The sequence below is a fragment of the Triturus cristatus genome, chromosome 5_1, assembly GCF_964204655.1.
Source record: "Triturus cristatus chromosome 5_1, aTriCri1.1, whole genome shotgun sequence".
In the NCBI taxonomy this organism is placed as follows: Eukaryota; Metazoa; Chordata; class Amphibia; order Caudata; family Salamandridae; genus Triturus; species Triturus cristatus.
In genome coordinates, this window is record NC_140587.1 from 1,010,914,335 (window position 1) to 1,010,937,379 (window position 23,045).

The window sequence follows — 23,045 nt, forward strand, 5'->3', positions numbered from 1 at the left end:
TGAAGATATCGTCTATGTACTGCTTCCATGTTTTCATCTGGTGTGTAAATGGGTTGTGGACACTGAAAATGTAATCTTCCTCAAACTGATGAACATACAGGCACGCCATGCTCGGCGCAAAAGTGCTGCCCATGGACGTGCCTTTGATCTGGTGGTATAGTATGTCCTCAAACTCGAAAAGGTTTTCAGTGAGGGCCAACTCCGCACACTCCATGATGAAATGTGTTGGTGTTATGTATGACCATTCTTGGTTTAGGAGGATGTGTTCCACCACCTCCAGAGTGCGTCTTTGGGGGATGCTCGTATAGAGCGCTTTGATGTCCATAGTTATGAACAAGTCTTCCTCGATGTTGGTCTCCAGGTCCCTCAAATGGCATAAGACATCCTTTGTGTCCTTCAGGTTTGACGGGCACATCTGTACGATGGGTTTTAAGACCCAATCGCAAAATTGCGATAGAGGTTCTAGTGCAGAGCCAATGCCCGACACTATAGGTCTCCCCGGTGGTGGCATCCTATTTTTCTGGATTTTGGGGAGGGTTTAGAACCTGGATATTCTTGGTTCGGTGTTTAGGAGTTATTCAGCCTCATGTTTTGTGATCCAATCGCAGGCCTCTGCTTCACTGACAAGGCTTCTGATTTTATTCATGATCCGCATTGTGGGGTCATCACAATGTATCTCGTAGCTCGTTGTATCTGATAGAAGGCGTAGGCACTCTTCTCTGTACATGGTGTAATTCATAAGGACTATTGCCCCACCCTTGTCAGCTGGTTTTATTACTAACTCATGTTTGCTTTTTAGTTGCTGAAGGGCCGTTCTCTCCACCCTGGTCAAGTTCTGGAATCCCTTAGTATTGTTAAAGTCAATTTCTTCAACCTCTAAGTACTGCCTGTTCAAATGCGAGGACATTACATGAAATGTTTTGGGTGGGTGGAGAAAAAGTGGACTTCTTCCGTAGACCCGTGCTTAACTTTCCGTCATCAGCTCCTCTTGCATCTCCAAAGAAATCTTTTAACTTGATTTTCCTAAAGAACTGTGCCAGTTCAGTGTTGAGGGAAAAAGGGTCGTTATTCGGTGTAGGGACAAAGCCAAGGCCTTTCGCGAGCACGGCTTCTTCATCTTTGCTGATTGTATAATCACTTAGGTTCACGATATTAGTCATTCCTTGTTCATTGCTTGGGCGCCGCCCCTGCCTCTGCTCCGTGTGACTGCTCCGCTGCTAGTAGCTTCGTTCTCCCATTGTACTCTGGGATTTCTTCTTGGTTTTTGTCTGCCCCTTCCTCTTCCTTGGCCCCTGAATAAAAAAGGCTGCTGGCCTTGTTGGAAACAAAATCCAGGTGGGTAGTACTGTTGTGGCCAAAACCTGAAGGGATGCATGGGTGGGGTAAACATTGGCTGTTGGGGGTGCTGATGTCTTCTGCCCTGTTGTCCCTCTGTGCTCTCATCACTGCTGCTATCACTTCTCTCCTCACCCAAACTGAAGGTCCAGTTTGGGGGAGTAGGTCTGAAGCGTTGTTGGCGTCTTTGGGCCTGTTGTTGTGGAGGTTTCTCGTAGTACTCGTCAGTGGTGTAGGGATAAACTGTTTCCCGGCTAAACTTCTGCACACCCTTTTGTAGTTTAGTAAATTTGGATTGTGTAAGATACTCCCTGTATGCCGAGTGGTCATTGTTAATCTCTTCTAGTTTCTTTTTATAAACAGTGATATGAACAGAAGTTTTCAGCTTGCTCTCACTCTGTTGTATTTCGACCATTAAGGCATCCGCTAGTTGTCTGGCCGTATTGATGATTAACACCAGGCAATCTTTGGTGCACTTCCAAGCGATGCTTGACCAGTCGATCCGTAATTCTTTGTTGTTTAGGAACAACCTGGGTTCATTGGTAACTACGAGTCCTCGTGGTGCCGCGTTCTTTCTTAGGTACTCCATCATAAAATCCCCACGAAGGGCCGTACGGATCTGCTCTTTCTTTTTTGCTGATAGTGCTTCCCACTCATCAGAGTTCTTAACCGTTTGTGACACCACCGTTTCAGCTTCAAGCGACGGTGTTCTTAGTATCTCTGCATATGTACTCTCATCGAACACCAGTTCGGTATCCATTTTATAGTGCTAGGGTATTGTGGTTAGGGTGAAATCAGTAATGACACCCTATGTTCCAATGTTTTTCGTGGGGCTAGAGATGCCCCCTGAAAAACGGCCAACTCCCTAGTGTCCAGCTAACTGGTCTGCACCAGCCTGCCACACACAGATATGTTTCTGACCACCTGAGGTGGGAACCCTTGTGCTCTCGTGGGTCAGGAACAAAGCCTGCTTGGGGTGGTGGGGCTTATCACCTACCCACAACCAGGAACAGCATTCAGGGCGGTGAGCCTTGAAGTACTGGGAATTTTAAGCCCAGCGGTGCAGGGGAACACACCCTATGACTTCGGGTTCTTCCTGTTTCAGACCTACAGAAACACAGAGTCTTCTGGGTGAAGTCAAAGATCAGTTTATTGGCTGCAGACCAATTACAGGTATCCTAGAAGTACAACAGCGTGTATGTTCTCAGGAGACTGCTTAAAATTACAGAAACGAGCTTCTCCTTAAATACAAAATATCATGCTTCAGGCACACATTCCTTGTTTTACGATATGGTCATCTACATGGATACATTACAAACGAAAGAGCAGAGTCATGATGACCATCCCACATTCCTGTTAGGCCAGCCCACAATTATTTACCCAGCGAGGCTCAGATCCCACATCAGATATCAACAGGCCCCAATAAACACGAGCATCTCCTGTTTAGAAAACAAACCATAAAGCAGGAAGAGCCAGGTGTGAAAGAGATTAGCCGGAGGCTTGTGTGGGAAGAAAAGGCTTTATGGTGTGTCAAACCCTGATGCTAATCACAGGTGGCCGGAGGATGGGGAGCTTGTGAGACCGGACTGACCTGGGGCAGCGAAGCCCAGCTGCCCAGGTCACAGAGAAGTCAAAGGAAGGCACATGTGCTCTAAAGGCCCGTATTTGCTTCATAATATGTAGCCTATGTGAGGGCAACCATAAGATGGCCACCGCTCTAAGATGGAACCCACGTAGTGATGTATAATATCGTATACATAGTGCATTTATCAATGAAACGTTATATAAAGCACTTGTACATACCGCATTGACCATTCGCGGTTCGCTAATACCGGGATAGACAGGGGTAGGGCCCTGTCTCCTACGCGGTCCCAAATTGCAAAGTATGACAGACCCTCCTTTTGCCCTTACATAGGCAATAACTATACTAATTTCAATCCGAGTCTAGGTCAATATTCACGAAGTCATGGAGATGTTGCTGTAGCATCATCCTATTACTTAGCTCGTCCCTCGATACAGGTTTCCTTATACATAATGTAGCACAGAGGCCACATATCGCAGGAGCACACTGTATGCACAGACAGAACAGGAGAAGAATGGCTAAGATCATTCCAATGACCATCAGAACTTTCCAACCCCAGGCAGATATCAGTTCCCAGAACCACCCCACCAGTGACCAATCTCCTTTATCCTCGTGTATGGATTCAGATATTTTATGCAGTTTGGAGATGGCTTGATAAACTGTTGGAGCGTTATCTGGTATGAAAATGCAACAACTGGATTGGATGACCTTACATACCCCACCGCGGTCTGCAAGTATAACGTCTAGAACCATGCGGTTCTACAAAGTCATGAGGCGATCCGCTTGGAGCTCAGCTGTCAAATTACCAAGGGCACCAGCCGTAACATTAACAGTGGATTCAACCACACGAGTCAGTTGTCTCAGGTTCCTACTATTGACCATAGGTCCCCAAAACGGCAGGAAACCCAAAAAGAAGTCTCCCGTTTCCTGACCGGCAGTATCCTCCTTACTAATCACGCCTCTCACAACTCTGGTCTTGTGATAGTCGGAGGCGGCAGTAAATGTTGGCGGTAGCAGGTTTGCAATATAACATGTGCCCGAGAAATCAGGGGGCAACCATGTATATGCTCGGTCATTGCAGACAAAATATGTACCCTTGGCAGCCAAAAACGCAGGGGAAAACTGTGACGGAAAAGTGTACGTTTCAGTACAGTCACTTCTCCCCAGTTGAGCTCTTGGATTCTGACCATTACCTTGTAAACAGAACCGACCTATGTGGGGTACGACCCAGATTGGGGATGAGATTTTCCGCTGCCTTTCACCCAGACTAATACTATACCCCGTCGCGTTCCACCCTACATAAGCTCTCAATTCCTCCTTGGGTATAGATGAGTATGCGTCGATATCTCTGCTCATATCGGCAACTCCTTTCATTAAAGCTTTATTATTTGTGCTAGGTCTGATGGAACGCGGTTGTCGCGGGGAATAGGCATCTAGTGCAAAGAGAAACATGGTCTGGAATGCCCATGACGATCCATTGTAACTAAACGGCAGCACTAGATAAGGAATACCCTTATTAATGGTATGTGGCATTAAACCACACACCCAGCAATTGGTTGTATTCATGACTAGTTGGTGCTGGTGCAGCAGCTGAATAAACGAGTTGCTTACAAACTCTGATCGTCTAGCTTGTTCATGTTCGGGCAGAGGGTGAAAAGAGTGCGAGGAGACAGTAGGAGGAGGTATAGGCTGTACAGTGGGTGCAACGGGCTCTTGAGAGGAGAAGAATACAAATCCTACAGTAAACACTACCATACTACATAATACAAACAGACATAAAAATACAAAACGTTTGCTCTTCATTATTTTACATATTTTTGCTTTAAAGTTAATTTCCTCAGCGAGTCTCTCCATCTTGAAAAACTCCATCCTCTAATCGTGCCGCTCGCGGCGGGTGAGTTTCTTCTGCTAAGGAGTACGCCTGTCGGTCCAGGGAACGCCCTAGACCAACCAGAACCGTTGACCTAACATCTTCGGCCTGTACCCCAAAGTCTTGGCACCGCGACCCTGCGGCTGAACCCGGATGGTGGTTCGAAAAACAAAAATCAAGAAAGTCCTTCAGATGGGAGAGCTATGGTTATCAAAAAACCCAAAAGTAAGGAAAAGAATATTTATTTGTCCATAGGCCTTGGTCTTAAGTTATAGTGAAAACGGCCAGGTACTGTCTGATCTTGAAACAAGAGTTCAGGCTCTGTGGTGTCCAATCGAATTGACGGTGGCACAGCTTCTTGCAAAATATCGTCACTCTATTGTGCTGAAGTTGTGCCTCTCACGCGTGCATCACTGAACGGCACAAAACGAGGTACAGTGTCTGTTTCAGAATCGGCGATACCCTCCTGGACCCACTGGTCATACGGCAGAGCCAAAGGGATCCTTTTGACGTGGGCGCCGTGGATCCAGTTCTTTTTCCCCTTTACTCGAACAGCTGATCTTGTAGACAGAAGTACGAGATGAGGGCCAATCCACCGGGGCTCATCGTTGCTTTTGCGCTGGAAATTTTTGACGAGCACCCATGTGCCAGGGTCGATAGGGTGTCCTGGAGCTTCAGAGGCCTGGGGAAGAGTATCGTGCACCTGTTGGTGTAAAACACGCAATTTAGCCGTCAATTCGTACAAGTAATCAAGCAGTACTGGATGTTCGATTTCGCTGAATTTTGTCGGTCTTGGCACACCCCATACATTGGCCGGGCGGCCAAAAACGACCTTGTATGGGCTAAGTCCCACTCGTGAGTGTACGGTCATTCTGGTGGACAGGAGTGCTAGAGGCAGAGCGTCCGGCCATTTAAGACCGGAGCTCGCCTGGATTTTGGCCAGCTTGAGTTTTAGAGCGCCATTGTAGCGCTCTACTAATCCAGCTGATTGGGGGTGATTTGCAGCGTGGAACTTCTGCTTGATCCCTAATCCCTCACACACATTCTTCATCACTTGGTCCACAAATTCACTCCCATTATCACTGCACACCATTCTTGGCATTCCAAACCTAGGGAAAAATTCCTTCACAAGGGCTTTGGCTGTGGATAGAGCAGTGTTGTCTTTTAGGGGATAGGCCTCTATCCATTTTGAAAAAGCGCAGACAACCACCAATACATATTTCAGGTTGTTGCACCTTTCCATGTGGATAAAATCTAACTGCAAAACTTCAAATGGATATGATGGAGGCGCAAAATGACCAGCTGGAGTTGGGGTTCCCCTACCAGGGTTGTACTTCAAGCATACCATACAATTCTTGACCACATTCTCTGCACACTTGGGAATTCCAGCATTCTGCCATACTGGAGCCAACAACTTACAGATTCCTTTCATACTGATATGTGCCATTCCATGTGCCATAGTAACCACTGGAAGCACATATGCATCAGGTAACAACCATCGCCTATGTTCTGACAGATCAATCCAACAACCATTCTCATCCAACTTACCCATACTTTCTCTCCACTTGCTCAACTCTTTCTCTGTGGCTTCAGCTTGAAGGGACTTCACACTTTCTATTGTGTTTTCACACATTCCAACATCACCAACCCATCTTGCAGGGCCTGCAACATACATTCGAGTCTTTACATCTTTTGCTGTTTCTTTCGCGACTTCATCAGCAAACGCATTACCACGACCAACATCATCAGTGATTTTCTTGTGCGCACTGCATTTCATAATCGCAACTTGTAACGGTAGGGTCAGCGACTCAAGGAGATCATTCACCAACTTGCCATTCTGAATTTTAGCTCCATGCGAAGTCAGGAACCCACGTTCTTTCCACAATCGCCCAAAACTATGAGCCACGCCAAAGGCGTACTGGCTATCCGTATATATGTTCACTTTCATTCCTTCAGACAACACGCATGCTCTCGTAAGGGCAATCGATTCTGCTGCTTGGGCCGAATTATGTGGCACACGTGCAGTTTCAACAATCGTGTGCAAGGTCGTGATAGCATATGCAGCAGTCGTATCACCATTTGGAAGCTTGAAACACGAACCATCCACCCATAAAGTACCATCACACTCAGTCAGGGGAGTATCTTTAAGATCTACTCTCCCTTTCGTCTCTTCTTCTGTTCTGAACAGACAATCATGTTGCTCAATCTCATCTAGGTCTGCTGGGATTGGTAATAATGTAGCTGGATTCAACGTGTTGCATCTCTTTATGTGTATATGATTTGCTAATAGTGTCAGCTCATATCCTGATAACCGCGCACTGGTTAAGTGCTGCGTCTTGGTCCTGTTTAACAATGTGTCCACAGCATGTGGAACCATAACAATCAATGTACTATCCATCACTAATCCAGCAGACTGTCGAATAGACATAGCTGCGGCGGCTTTAGCTCTCAGACAACTTGGCAATGCCCTAGCTACAGGGTCCAAGGTTGATGAAAAATATGCGCATGGACGCGGTCTGTCGCCAAAAGGCTGTGTTAACACTGATAATGCGCAACCATCTTTTTCATGAACATACAATGTAAAAGGCTTGCTGTAGTCAGGGGTACCCAACACAGGAGCTGAACATAATGCATTGCGCAATTCCACAAAACTTTTCTGACACTCTTCAGACCATGGGCTAGGATTCGGTGTGTCTTTACATGTTAATGCTAACAAAGGTTTTGCCAGCAGGGAAAAATTTGGTATCCAATGCCTACAGTATGAAGTAATGCCCAAGAAAGCACGCACTTCTCTCTGTGTTCTTGGCACGCTCAACTGTGCAATGGCTTGAATTCTTTCTGGGGTCAGTTTCCTTCCCTCCTTCGATAAGAGATGACCTAAATAGGTCACCTCTTGTCGACAATATTGCAATTTTGAGAGAGACACTTTGTGATGGAAGGCAGACAAATGACTCAACAATGACAATGTAGCTTTTTTGCAAATATTTTCAGTATCCGCGGCGATTAACAAATCGTCAACGTACTGAATGAGGATAGCGCCACTGGGTAAAACAAGTGCATCAAGCTGCGCTTTTAAAGCCTAACTATATATTGATGGACTTTCACAGTAGCCCTGGGAAGCGCATTTAAAGCGGAAGCTTCGACCTCCTAAACTGAAACCAAAAATGTCTCTGCTCTCCTCTGCAATTGGGATGCTAAAGGAAGCATTCTTTAGATCGATCACTGAGAACCATGCAGCGGAGGCTGGAATCATGGTTAACAAGGCAGTTATATCAGGGACAACTGGAAACTGTGGCACAACAATCTTATTAACCTCTCTAAGATCAATCACAAATCTGTAAACAGGTGGCTGTGAAGGGTCCGTTCGTTTTAAGACAGGTAAAACAGGACTATTGCAAACGTTGCCTCTTGTCTCTTCAATTACACCCTTTTTAATCAAATCACTGACGATTGCTAACAACGCTTTCTGACCCTCATTGGAGATCTTGTACTGGGGAATACGTGGCAATCTGACATTGGCTTTTAAAGTGACCACGTATGGCGGTATTTCCAAAAGACCCACATTATTGGGACCAGTAGCCCAAAGGACATCCGGAAGGGATGACAATTCAGGTGGCATTGCATTTTTAGACAAAAACATTGGGGAAATCACTTTCTTACCTAATGTAAGTTGTACTCCTGAGGGAGAACAATATAGTGTTGCATGCAATCTTTTTAGCAAATCTAATCCTAGCAAATTTTCACCACAACCTGTCGTTAGGATGAGGGGTGCTTTTAGCTCACAAGGTCCAACAGAAAGTGACATAGGACTAGAAATCGGGTTCCTAACTGGGGCGCCAGAAAAACCTACTGAAACATTCATTTCGCCAGACAAAGGCGCGCCAGGGAGTTTTGAATGCATGATTGAACTCTTTGCAGCACCAGTATCCAGCAGAAAGGGCTCCGTTACATTTGCTGTAGTTACTTTAACATAAGGTCCGCTCTGATCCACTGGCACTGAAACAACTCCCTCTCTCTGTCTATGGCTGTCCTAGTAATTATCACCTTCCACATTGTCGTCTTCTCCATAATAATCATTATTGTAGTACTGAGCTGTATTACCAGTCGCGTTGGCTTGCTGATCAAAGCTATTTATGGTATTTTGAGGCGGAAGAGAACGCGCGTTCTGGGGAACATTTCCACGCCCTCTGCCTCTAGGAGCTTGCTGACCACCTCTACCTCTTGCGCCATACGTATTATTAGCACGCTGCATTAATTTAGGACAACTATACTTAAAATGACCTTCCTCTTTGCAATATGAACATTGATTGGGACCTACAGGAATACGTGGTTGATAATAACCATTCATTTGCTGGTTAGTCTGAAATTGTTGGGGTTGCTGATAGATACCTTGTGTTTGCCTATAATTATTCTGTCCTCCACGTGGTGGATAAGCCTGCTGCAAGAGGACCTTTGTTTTCAGTTCTTTCGTTTTCTTATCTGTTCTATCTTTCTCGTCTTTATCTCGATTTTCATAATACTGTGCAGTAGCCAGTATTTGCGCTGAAGAGGAAACAGCCCAAGAACTCTCTGAGTCTTTTAATTTCTTACATAGCTCAGGAAGTAGATTCTGCACAAATTTATCCACAAATAACCGTTGGCCACCTTCAGTGCTCATGTCTTGACCACTGTGGTCGATAAACGTTTCTTCAAACCTTGTAAAGAAATCGGACACTGTCTCATCTTTCTTCTGCTTACACGCGCATCGCGGGCATTAAGGTTTTCATATATGTAATAATTCTGCCAGGGAGTTCTGCTACCAGAGGCTCAGGTTTTGCACCACCAACTGGTCTAGTGTCTGCGGCAATAATATTAGCCCATGTAGCACCTAGTTCTGCATCGTGATCTACATTACGAATTGACCCCCACAAAGGCTGTGGAACAACATTTCCAAACAACATATCAATGTCAGCTAGATTCATGATACATGATCCTGCAGTTTGTGATAACTCCTTATAATATCCTGCAGGGTTTTTACGGGGGTCAGGCAATGTCTGTTTAAGCGCTATTACTTCAGATCGTTTTCAAGGGACATGCACCCAAACACGCTGAAAATGAGCTGGCATAGCAGCCATACCATTAGCGGCATCAGCCGCAACAGCTTCCTTCCATACCGGAGGGACTTCCCTCATAGGGTATTGTCGCGCTTTTACCTTTCTCCCCACAGGGAAATCTTGTTCAAACAACGACTGTTGACAATCATCATTCCTCAAGGATAATAAGATCGCAACTGCTCTATTTACATCGGGGCCCACAATCGTACCTTTTCCAAAATCGAATCTCACTCGACACAACTCCTGCGGGTTTGGATCTCTACCATGATCATCCAATTCCTCACAGAGGATTTCACACATTTTCTCGAACACATACCTCTGTTTCGGGGCATCCCATTGGTGAAAAACGTCAACAACTGACTCCACATCATAGAGTGAAGAAAAAATAATCCACCTACGCGCCATATGATCTAATGTCTTTTTCTCTTTAGGATCAGGCAGCTGACTGCGCAATTGCTTACGTTGTAAACCAGGGGTCGCACTAGATGACCCAAAGAGAGGCGACATCAAACTAGTAACTACATTAGCTAGACGTTGCCGCGCTGAAGGAGAAGTTGAGGCGAAAACGGGGGGATAGACAGAGGGAAGAAAAGCGGGTGCAGATACAGGTACCTGGGTAGTGTAAGAAAGAGCGCCAGGGGAGGCAGCTGACGTACTAGGCAAAGTAGCAGGGAGCGCGGGGGCAACAGGTAACAATACTGGCGGCCCTTGAGAAGGCTGCACTGCAGGGCTAGGAACCAATTGAGGAGGAGCTGGCGGCTGTGGGAAGGCTTGCGGCATATTTACTGGAGGCGGCACATTCACAAGCTGTGGAGGCGCGGTGGCATTTTGCGCATACGGGGGTGGCGAACTTAACAAATGGGACATTAGGGAATCCTTTTTATCTCTTTTGTCTCATTTTGCACAAGGGGTGACAAGACAGGGTAGCATTTATCGATCTCTAGTTTGCGCTGTCTATGTAGCTGTTCATTCATTTGTTCCTCCTCGTTGTCTTTAAATTGCACAGCTGCTTGTATCATTGACATACCTCTTTCTTTCTTATTCCTTTTCGCTAGCTTAATTTCCTTCTGTTTGGCTTCCTTTCGCCATAGGCGGAAAGAATCAAACATCGCCGGCCGGGCTTTCTTTTTAAACAATTTCACTTCCAAATTATCTAAGATATCTGTATCGAAACTACTATTTTGGGGCCATTTTAAAACACCGTCCTTTCTGGTGTATCGGATCCATACTTCATTATATGCAATGGGGCCCACGCCATGTTTTACATAAAGCTCATAAGTTGGAGTTCCAATTGGAGGAGCCGGACATGAATCCTCTAACTGGAAATCCCTTCCACAACCCAAACAAAATAATCTTCCAAATACACTAGCACCAGGCATCTTTGCTCACTAGTCTAGTTCCAAACTTCAAAGGATTATCGATTACGATAGTCTCGTGAATACACGAGTCCTCTGGCTTTGGCGTTTGCAAACTCCAAATCAAAATAATCCCGAAGGATACCAAACAAAACTGGGAGACGCTCCACTTATACTTAACTGAATATCGATGATCAATGGCGTCACCAGAAGACTCTCTCGATTGTTTCGCTCTACCAAAATCGTCAAGGGTTCAAAACAGGGCGATTAATCAGGGCAGCAGTCCTTCGTAGCCGTCGGGACGTGGAGAACCTCGCAGAAAAGACTTTTGGACCACGTCGACATGCAGGGGTCGATGAAGTGGCGGCCCTCCTCCAGAATTTCCACACAAAGCTCCTCACGAACCTCTGGCTTGGACCGGTACCGCTGAAATCGCCCCGAGTTGGGCGCCAACTGAAGTACTGGGAATTTTAAGCCCAGCGGTGCAGGGGAACACACCCTATGACTTCGGGTTCTTCCTGTTTCAGACCTACAGAAACACAGAGTCTTCTGGGTGAAGTCAAAGATCAGTTTATTGGCTGCAGACCAATTACAGGTATCCTAGAAGTACAACAGCGTGTATGTTCTCAGGAGACTGCTTAAAATTACAGAAACGAGCTTCTCCTTAAATACAAAATATCATGCTTCAGGCACACATTCCTTGTTTTACGATATGGTCATCTACATGGATACATTACAAACGAAAGAGCAGAGTCATGATGACCATCCCACATTCCTGTTAGGCCAGCCCACAATTATTTACCCAGCGAGGCTCAGATCCCACATCAGATATCAACAGGCCCCAATAAACACGAGCATCTCCTGTTTAGAAAACAAGCGATAAAGCAGGAAGAGCCAGGTGTGAAAGAGATTAGCCGGAGGCTTGTGTGGGAAGAAAAGGCTTTATGGTGTGTCAAACCCTGATGCTAATCACAGGTGGCCGGAGGATGGGGAGCTCGTGAGACCGGACTGACCTGGGGCAGCGAAGCCCAGCTGCCCAGGTCACAGAGAAGTCAAAGGAAGGCACATGTGCTCTAAAGGCCCGTATTTGCTTCATAATATGTAGCCTATGTGAGGGCAACCATAAGATGGCCACCGCTCTAAGATGGAACCCACGTAGTGATGTATAATATCGTATACATAGTGCATTTATCAATGAAACGTTATATAAAGCACTTGTACATACCGCATTGACCATTCGCGGTTCGCTAATACCAGGATAGACAGGGGTAGGGCCCTGTCTCCTACGCGGTCCCAAATTGCAAAGTACGACAGCCTCAAAGGCTTCCTGAACTTTGATATGCTAGCCAGGGCCTCTCCAGCTAGTGGAGATGCCTGCCCCTCTGACCAAGCCCCACTTTTGGCAGCAAGGTCAGTGGGAAAATTAGTAGTCAGGAGAGTTGTGTTCCCTCTCTGCTAGGACCACCCCTAAGGTGCCCTGGACCGAGGTGACCCCCTCCATAGAAAATCCTACCTCTTGAATGGAACAGTCTTAGCCAATCAGGGTTGGGGTTGCCCCCTCCCCAAAGGGAGGAGATACACAAAGGGTATAGTCACCCTAAAAGGCAAGTAGCCCATTGGCTACAGTCTGCCAGTACATGTAGCACCCCTAAATTCAGTATTTAGGGGCACCCCATATACCTGCAACCTACGAAGAAGATGATGTGCATCAAAGCTTGAAGACGACGACTGCCTTGGCCCCAGCCCTACTGGCCTGTCTCCAACTTAAAGAGCCTGCGAAGAAGACAATGCCTGTCGTGTGACCAGTGACTTCCAAGAACCCCATGAGGACTACCACTCTTTAATAAAAGCCAGATCTGCTGAGGACAGCGGCCTTGTCCAGAAACTCAAACTTCAAGGACTCCAGATCCAGGCAGATTTGTAACCACTGCCCACTCTGCACCCGATGCCCACGGCCCTAGTCTGAGTAGCTCACCTGTCCAGCAAAGTCTCCCAGCAGTCCTGAACTTGACTCCTTCGGTGGCTGACCTATCCTCGACTCCACAAAGTCACTTTCAGCCTCCACACTAAGGGTCCCCCTGACCGCAACCAGCTCCGGTAAAGAAAATTCGACTCCAAAAGGCACCCCTGCATCCTCAGCCCCAGATCATGGGAGGCCCAGCCAGTGGTACCCAGACCTTCCCCAACCACCCAACTTACCTGTCCAGCCGGTTGGTCACCTTCATCCAGCCTCCTGGCCCAAGCCTGCAGCCTCTTTGTATGCCTGAGATCCTCCATTGGTTTGCATTGGGCATTCAACACTGATTTGCATCTGGCACCAGGCTGCCCCTGTGGCTCCGGGGGTATAGCCTTGATACTGCCTTGTGTCCCCCCTGTGTGTGCCTTAACCCCCGGGGCCTGTGCCCTGAAACCACGGATACCTACCTGCAACCAGCACGTCTTGTGGGTGCTTCCAGTCTCCATTGACTGACATTGGGCCTAGTGACCTCTGCACCCAGCCGCCCCAGTGCCACTGGTCGTGCAGTTGAACGGGTAAGTCAAGTACTTACCTGTAAATGCATATAACTGTTTTCCTCCTATAGAATTGCATTGCATTTCTTCTATTGCCTTTAAAAGTCTATCTTTTACAATTGCTCCACTGTTTCTGATTGACAATACAAAAAGTAATTCTATTACGGTAAAGCATTTTTACTGCCTTGCCAAACAATTATTTCTGCATTTGGAAAAGTATTGCTATTTCTAAAAACGGTTACTTACCTGCAACTGAGTTCCTCTTGGTTCTAAAATATAATAACAAAGTAATAACTTTTTATACAAAACAATTGGTATTGGACTCAGTCTTTGAATGTGTGTAATCATTTCTTGTCTTAGTGTGTACAATAACTGCTTAACACAACCCTCTGATAAGTCTAACTGCTCGACCACACTACCACAAATAGAGTCTCTGGGGATCCACTGGACTCTGTGCATACTATACCTTACTTTGGTATAGTATATACAGAGCCAACCTCCTAGGACTATGACGTGTCCGCCAGGCCCGATGCTATGTCTCCAGTCCGCCATATACTAACTCTTGCCCTTGTTTCCTCCCTCCTGCCATTGGTTTTACTCCTGTAATCTATATCATATGCTGTTATGCTAGGATTCCGAAGAGACTTTTGGGTGGTGTGTAAGGATATTTTCTTAAAACAAATACCAACAAGTAAAACAAACTGAGCAGATGACTGGCTTAGTTCAATGACACAATAGTGCCGGCCCATTCTGTGGAGTCAGCTCTGTAGCATTCGTCCTTTGCATATACTTCTGAATTCAGTCACCTAATGGAAGAAAGAGAGAGGGAGAGAAAAGAGAAAGAAGGAAGAAGGCTGAGAGAAGGGTAAAAGAATAAAATTAAGAAAAATGGGGACGCATCGAGAACGAGATACAGCTCCAAGGAATGAGAGAGGGAAAAATAGCTCAATAACCAGTGAGAGATGCAGGGACATGGTGATTAGGGTTATTGTAGGAATATATATTCAAATGTTGAGATAGATCTAAAGGCGGGCATGGAAGTGAAGGGTATAAAGGAAAAGAAGGGGAGAGTATCAAGTCAGGTGAGAGGAAGATAGTACGTAGGAGAGAGTGGGGAGAACCAAAGGAGAGATACCTTCCTTTGTACCAAATTCTACTTGGAGAACATGAAGCAGAACCCTCACAGGATTAGGCCAGAAGATTCTGTTGCTTTTTTTCCCCAAGGCCGAAAGTGCACACATTCTTGTGCATTTCACAGTGCTGTTGCACTGTGTTTTCTTGGGCAAAAGCCAATTTAACTGTCAGCAGTCAGTTTCTGGAAACAAGTCTTAATTGCTATTCTGAGGATTTAGTTCCCTCCCTCCAAGTTAGATGCACATGCGGTGCCTGGCAAACCACTCACAGCACCAGAAGGAGTAGTGCAACAAATAAGCACAAAGGAGTGATAGCTTTAGTTCCTATTTCGATAATTCCAAAGCCACAGTTTCAAATTGCATGTAAGTTAATTTAAACAAAGATATGTATCTAAAGGTCTCTATTTAACTAAAAGCTCCAGAAATTGACATGGCCATTTACCATATGATTTCATTGTAGTTCTAAAAAAAAAAAAATCACCTTTCTTTTTATACAACTTGAAAAACTAGTGATACACATGAATACTAGTAAAATTGCTAAAATAGCGTTTTGTGCTTTGATTCACACTGATTCCTTACTGTTGTTTGTTGATGCACTTAACTAAGTGTCTCGCAGGCGAGTGTGGAGCTGGCAGCTACTGGTACATCACGAGGACACAGGGCATTTCTTGTGTAATAAGACTAGACTTTGACTAGGAAAAAACAGGTAAGGGGCTTGGAAGTGCCCCGGGGGTACCAAAGTGGTTTTGGCATGATAGGAAACTGGGATGAGCCTCATAACAAGGCAAAATGAAAGCATGATGGGTGTCTCTATGGTGGCGCCGCCGCATGCACAACCAATGGGCTGGGCTAAGGGCTGAAAGCGGATCTTGGAGAACAATGCGTTCCAAGCCTCGTGGAGGAAATTAAAGTTACAGCGTGGAGGGAACAGAAATAAGAGAAACAAATGAAATACAGCGGATCGGATGGCGAACAAAGACTTTTGACTAAGCATTTAATCCTCCGAACAGAATTGCCAGCACTTGCAAAACAAGCACAGTGCAAGCGCTGTACAGGTGAAACCTAAAAAAAAGAGTTCCACAAAAGTGGATGCAAACAGTACATTGGCCGCGGGACAGTGATGAGAGAAACACATGAGAGGAACAACAGGAAATAGTATGCTACATCCAATAGAAACAGAGGAAAAGTAAGTGGCAGGCACACCAACCAATGAAAAGTGAGGGTGGGTTATAAGCCCATTTTAAGATTTATATTAAATGCAATAAATTTCACTGTACTGGCGAAACCTAAAAAGGAAGCCCCTATTGGCGAACCAGCTGGCTAAAAAAGTGGCCTACATTACAAATCAGGTTGCTTCTCAACTTGTAAAGACATGCTATATGGGTATTTTGCAAGATATGGGAGCCTGCATGCACTTGTGTTTGTTGCAGACAGTATTTTTGGTAATATCAGAGAAATCAACAGTAAGAATCGGCCTACCTGGTCTTAAAACAGGCCCACAAACTGCTTAAAAATTTGCCCACACACTGATCTGTCAGACCAGCCCATTGGGCACTGCCTAATTGCCTTAAGGCCAGTCCGACCCTGCTATGATTTGACTTCAATTAGGGAAATTGAAGTGTGACAGCAACTTACTAGTGGGAGCGAAGTGGGCTTGCTGCACCGAGAGACATGTATTTGTCATTGACTTTTAATTACTATGCAGCTTTGGAGAGAAGTATCCTTGTCGGACAGTAGTTTCAAGTTGCCTCATGTTGGTGTTATTAAATGAGCATGACTCGGTATACCAAAATCACCGTCTCTCTCCCAGGTTTCATTTTGAGTGACTAACCCTGCCTTTCCATTTAGGAATATGAAGATAAGTTTACAATGATGAAAACAGAATTTGAAGCTGTACAGAAATCACGTGCGCAACTGGAAGAAGATATTCACATCTTACGGATATCATATGAAGAAAAGCTGACTACCTTGGAAGAGAGTTCAAAAAGGAATACAGGTGAGTAGTTTGGTAAAATGTGTCTGTCAGACCCTTTCTTTATGTTCCTAGGTGGATACTGACATGAAATGTTCATTGATGTTTTTTTCCGTTCACTGCCTAATGACGCTGGTTACTGCTTTTTGCCAAGCCAAGGCTAGGCCGTACTCTAATTTCAATAACTCTCCAATGGTAGCGGCGGCGGAGCTTGCTACTTGACATTTAAGTTTTTTGCCAGATACAATTTAACTCTATAGTTATCACAATAACTGGTGTCTCTTGATGGGGGCCAGGTGCGACCAGTGCCCCAGATGCATCTGTCCTTCCTCCTCCCCCCGCCCCACCTTGACAGCTGTAAACTGGTGTCCAGTGCCAGGAGAAACACAGGGCGGAAAACAAAAACAGCACTTTAAAACTCATGATAACCCATTAACTGTCGCGCTTCCCCCCCCCACACACATTGTTGAACCCCCTTTTTTGTTTTTTTTAGCTATTTGGGGTACTTTGTGCCTAGGCCTTCATAACTTTTTGTCCACATAAGGTATTCACGCCAAATTTGTGTCTTTTTTCTTACATCCTGGGGATTCTAAAGGTAACCAGGGTTTGTGGATTCTCCTTGAGGGAACAGAGAAGATAGCCACATACTGTCTCCCCCCACCCCCAATGACATTAATGAACAGTTTACTGTGCTAAAGTCACCATCTTCCCAGCTTTCAGGAACTTGCAGAGCTGAGTAAAAATAAAACAAATGTATTACCTCAGTTTTGCCATTTTTCAACAAGGTAGACCATTTTTCTTATTTTTTGTGCTTTCAACCTGCTTCCAATTTCTGGTAGAAACCAGTGTGAAACCCATTTGTGATCCAGAAAAGCTGTATATTTCTGAAAAGTAGACAGAATTCCGAATTTAGCAAGGAGTCATATGTGTAGATCCCTTGTTAAAAATGGCCCTTTCTGCAGGGTCATCAACCCCTTTTTGCTGAATTTGTTTTTGTTGGCTTGAGGACTCTGTGCACTTTCCCACTGCTAACCAGTGCTAAAGTGTTTGTGCTCTCTGCTTAAAACATGTTTACATTACCTTATACCCAATTGACACATTTATTGTACTTGTGAGTCCCTAGTAAACTGGCACTACATGTGCCATGGGCTTGTAAATGAAATGCAACTAGATTATGCCACTGACTTAAGTAGCCCTTTAAACATGTCTCAGGCCTGCCATTGCAGAGCCTGTGTGTGCAGTTTTAACCAGCCCTATCAACCTGGCAAAACAAACCTTTTGTCAGGGTCAAACCTTACTTTCTAATACATATAAGTCACCCCTAAGAAAGGCCCTGTTCCGCCCCCAAGGGCAGGGTGCAATGTATTTAAAAGGTTGGACATGTGCAGGTTTTACGTGTCCTGGTAGTGAAAAACTCTTACATTTGTTTTTCACTACTGCAAGGCCTGACTCTCCTATAGGATAGCATTGGAGTTGCCTTATTATATTTTGATTTTAATTTGCAAATGGAAAGAGATAACTCCTTCAAGTTTGGTCCTAACATATGGTGAAGTGGGATTGTAAATTACAATTCTGAAAATGTATTTTTGAAATGTGGCATTTTCTTGCCTTAGCCGTTTGGTGCCTGCAACCTGTCTCTGGTCACATGACTGGTATAGTTGGCAGTTGAGCTTTGTGTATTCCTCCTTGGCAACCACACACAATGGGAGCTTGTGTGTTACTGGATAGGCCACCACTGGCAGAATGGGAGGGAGGATCTGGGCCCAGCCTCACTTACACCTGAATAGGCTATGACCTGTCTCCACACAAAGGGCTTAACAACCCTGCATTGTCACTCCAGCCAGCTTGGAGCCAGGGTACAGGAGGCAGGGTATTCCATGCACTTCAAAGACACTGTCTAGAAGCTTCTCCAACCTTCTAGAACAAGGGCACCAGTATATAAAACAAGGACCTCAGAGATCACCACTTCAGTGCAATTCTGGACCTGTGAATACTCTGCCAGGAAGAAGGAATGCTGTGCTGCTACACGGACTATCACTCTGCTGGACCTCTACTCTGAAGGAGCTGCTGTTTTGCTATGCTGAACTGCTGCCGTCTTGCCTGGGGAAAAAGAACTGGACCTGCAACCCCATCTTGAACCCAGGATCCTAGAGTAACTCAAAAGGCTAGTCTACTGGCCTCCTGATCTGAGCCTCAGGGCCATAATGTGTTCCCCGAAGCTCCTGTACCCGACCAAAGCAGGTGCCTCTCAGGTCCTGGGCCCTTGGTGTGGCTCTCAAGCCCCTAAATTCAGGCTATTGGGCTCTTCTTGACCCTGAACGGTGCAGTTTGCACCAGAACTGTGCCACTTGCCCAGAAAATCAGTACGTGCTGCCGCAAGTTTGTTTCTTTGCACAGCAAGCATCGACCGCCCACGTGGACCTCCTATATCTTTAACCCCTTGAGTGCCCCGCCCTTTCCCCCTCCTGTGCCGGCCCTTTCATTAGCGGGCGGGGTCCATGACGAGATAGTCTCGTCATGGGCACAGCGCAACCGCGCTCCATGACGAGACTATCTCGTCATGGGCACAGAAGGGGTTAATATTTTGATTTGTGGCTAATAAGTATTGGCCTTAATGTTATGTTCAGCCATGGAGATGCCTTGAGGAGTTAGGAGGAATCCTAAACTTCCACCTTGGTGGTGTGAAACTCACATTTGGTGAGTTTACAAAAAAAGCCATGTTGTCTGAAAGTTGTTAGGATAGTTTTCACACAAATGATATTCTCATTTTGGGACTGTGAAAAGATAAGAATGCTGTTGATGTATACAATAACATATTTATCTAGAAATGTGCTTAGTTCATGATTGAAAATCAGTTGAAATGCCGCAGTTGCATTAAATAGTCCAAACGGCATCATACAATAATCAAACAGCCGTTAACGGATACGAAAGGCTGACCTCTATCCATGTCCAGGCCTAAGCAGACCAAATGGTGTGCCCCCATTAGATCAAGTTTAGTATAGAAGTTAGTGTCTTTAACTTGATCCAATGGTACTGGAATGAGTAGAAGGGGGTACCGGATCTTTATAGTGATGTTATTGAGAGCCCTGTAGCCAAAGCAGGTCCGAAGCTCCCCACTGTTAAGGGACAAAGACTAAGGCCGAGGCTGCTGGTGATTTAGATGGTTACATAAATCCATTCTGCAGAAACTTATCTAAGTAACTCCATAGATATATTATTTTGCTCTTTGATGGTATAGATCCAACTACACTGTATTTTAGTGCTGAGAACCAGATCAATTTGTCAATCACATGCCCGATGAGGAGGTGAAGTCTCTGCCTGACTTTAGCTGAAGACGTCATGAAAGTCTTCATATTCTGTAGCCAAGGTTAGATCTTGCTCGACAGCTGTTGAGATGAAATGTGTGATCACTGGAAACCTGGTTGTCAAAGGTACCGGCTTTAGATGCGGTTTTAGACAAGATTGATGGCACCAATTTGTGGGAAAAGTCACATTCCTTTTACCTTAGTCTAAGCTGGGATTATGAACCGTGAACTATGGCGTTCCTAAAATTATTTCAAATTGTGGTGCATCAGTTATTTCAAAACTCAGTTCTTCTTCGTGATTTTAAGATTTGTGGCCACAGGTCATGTGAACCAGTTGAGTCTCGTGGGTGATTAGACTGTCAACAAAGAACTGTCTACGGCCCTGACTATTTTGGGTCTCTTTTTCTTTACAGTAGGATCCCTAATTTTGAGCATTAGGTAGTATCTATGAAATTGCTTGTGGCCCTGAGTACGGCATTACCAATACAACAACCTCTTCTTGGATGAGCTTTAGAGTGGCATTCAAGCTGAGATGTGGTACTCAGCTCTGTAGAGTGTTAGCTACTGGTTGATCCGGAGAGGTTTCATTCGAGGTCAAAGGGTCCTCCTGCTTATTCTTTAAACTGGTTAGTTTTTCCACCTCTTTAGACACTGATGCTAACATTCTGCTTCGAGATTGCTTGAGCCTTTAGTTTGACGGAGCACTCCTGAACAAAGTGACATTTCTTTCCACAATACAGACACTGGCCGTTCTTATATAGTAAATATTTTTCCTCCACAGTAAGAGTATTCTGGACACCTCCTATTTCCATAGGGTCTGTATTTTTGTTATTGGAAGATTCGGCTCCCTTGTCCCGGGAGTGAAGAAAAACTCGGGTTTCAGGCCATGTCCGCCAATGTTTCTGATGAGATAACCTATAGTCTAAGCATAGGGCAAGGTCAGACAGATCACTACTATTCTGAGATTGAGGATCAATCTGAGCTATGATGTTTTTTTAGCTCGTCACAAAGTCTGCTGTGGAACACTGCAGATCTTTTAGCTTGGGGCCAGTTGCTTTCAGCCCTCAGACGGTTAAACTATGCAATATATGCTGTCAGTTCCTTACCTCCTCGTCCTAAATCGAACAACTCTCTAACTGCCAATCCGGAGGTAATACCTTGGTCAAACATTTTTTCAAATAGCCTTTTAAAATCTCTCCAGTTGTACAGAAGAGGGCTATCAGAATTTACCAAGGGTAGAGCCTAAGGCAGCTGCATCCCCACTCAGGTACGCGATCATGAAGGCTATACATTACAGTGCACCTGGTAAGGCTGTTGATTGAACCATAAAATGGAGTTATACCTAGGTAAGTAAGGTCTGGGTTTGAATTGGGCTCCCTGAAAACCTCTCTGGTCAAGCCAAAGGTACTGGAGCGGGAACGGTAACTGAGACCATCTGGGGAGTTGATGCCGCAGTTATTGATACAGGGGTCACCGGGGAGGCTTTAGCTGTACTCAAATGATCCTGGATGTAGGCCACTTGAGTTGCAAGAGCTGAAGTTTCTGTGCAGGCCGCTGCTTGATCTTTCTGCATGTTTGCAGGCATTCTACACAAGTCCTCCATAGATGACATCTTGAAAAGCTTGCTCAGGAGGAACAAATACCGTTGGGTTTGCTATTCCATAAGGCCTGGTTCCTCGGAAGCGATGCTATTGAGATAACCTCCTTCTGGCAGTGAAGGCTCTGAGTTTTGCATTTCATCAGAGCATCGATGTCGCCAAATGGGGGAAAGGGAAGTTAGGGTGGGTACTGCAGTGAAGGAGATCTGGAAGGAAAAAGGTTAGTCGTCAATTCTTAGTTCCACCTCCACAAAGAATTGTTTCAACATTTAACCCAAAAAAATGCTGATTGTTTCAACATAAGAACAAAGTCCAGAATTACAGTTCCCTCATGTTAAATAACACCAAGGTGTTGATATTCCTGAATCAAAAGCTGTAACAGTTATTTTCACGGTTCGCTGCGAGCTCCCAAAACAAGCCTATATATCCAAAGACAAATCTCAACTGAGAGGGAACTAGGAGTTAGTTCACAATGTGTTTCTCGTGCTATGATTAGTTGATCTCCCTTCACCAACCACTACTGCAGGATTAAACATGCCGCCTCAATTTGACACCATACTGGAGTGCTGTTTTTCCAATTAACCAGAAGACTTTCTGGTCAAGGGCCAGAAAGCACTACCTCATCCATACGTCTGAAGAAGGTGAGTGGGGAATGAAAGCACGCAGTTGAATGAATGAATGAGATGACATATCTATAGCGCATGGCTACCCGGAGCATCCCAGCGCTGAAGCAGATAACTGGGGCAGACTCAAACACCTAAGGGAAAAGCCAGGTCTTCAACCCCTTCCCTGCGGGGGTAATTCCCCGACGGTGTGGGGGTAGCGGGGGGGTGAGCACGGCGCCGCGGTGCTCGTGACGAGACCAGCTCGTCATGAGTCACGGTGGAGCTATGCTCATGACGAGCTGGTCTCGTCACGACCCCACCCACTGATTAATTCGCCCGCACAGGCGGGAAATTAATCGCGCGTGGGCGGAGCGCAGCCGTTATGACGAGACCAGCTCGTCATGAGCACAGCTCCACCGTGACTCATGACGAGCTGGTCTCGTCACGAGCACCGAAGAGGTTAACTGTTTCCGGAAGGCCAGATAATTAGGCTCCCTTTGCAAATATAATGGGAGGGAGTTCCAGAGTTTGGCGGCATTACGCGAAAAAAGACGGCCGCCACTTCTGGCCTTCATAATTCTAGGGATAACTACAAGGTGAAGCTCATCTGAGCGAAGCTGTCTGTTCGCCATGTAGGGGCGGGTCATGGCATTGTTGATTGGTGAGCCACTCCCTTCCAGTGCCTT

The 23,045-nt window shown here is 45.6% G+C and overlaps 1 protein-coding gene across 2 annotated transcripts in view; it reads left to right on the plus strand.

Annotated features, from left to right (window-relative positions):
• Positions 1–23,045, plus strand: part of LOC146832786 (kinesin-like protein KIF17) — a 930,557-nt gene that overhangs the window by 661,940 nt on the left and 245,572 nt on the right. For both annotated transcript variants that reach the window (XM_085606109.1, XM_085606110.1), the window contains exon 7: positions 16,728–16,875. In XM_085606109.1, coding sequence (XP_085462235.1) covers positions 16,728–16,875 — 148 coding nt within the window. The remainder of the gene's footprint in view (positions 1–16,727; positions 16,876–23,045) is intronic.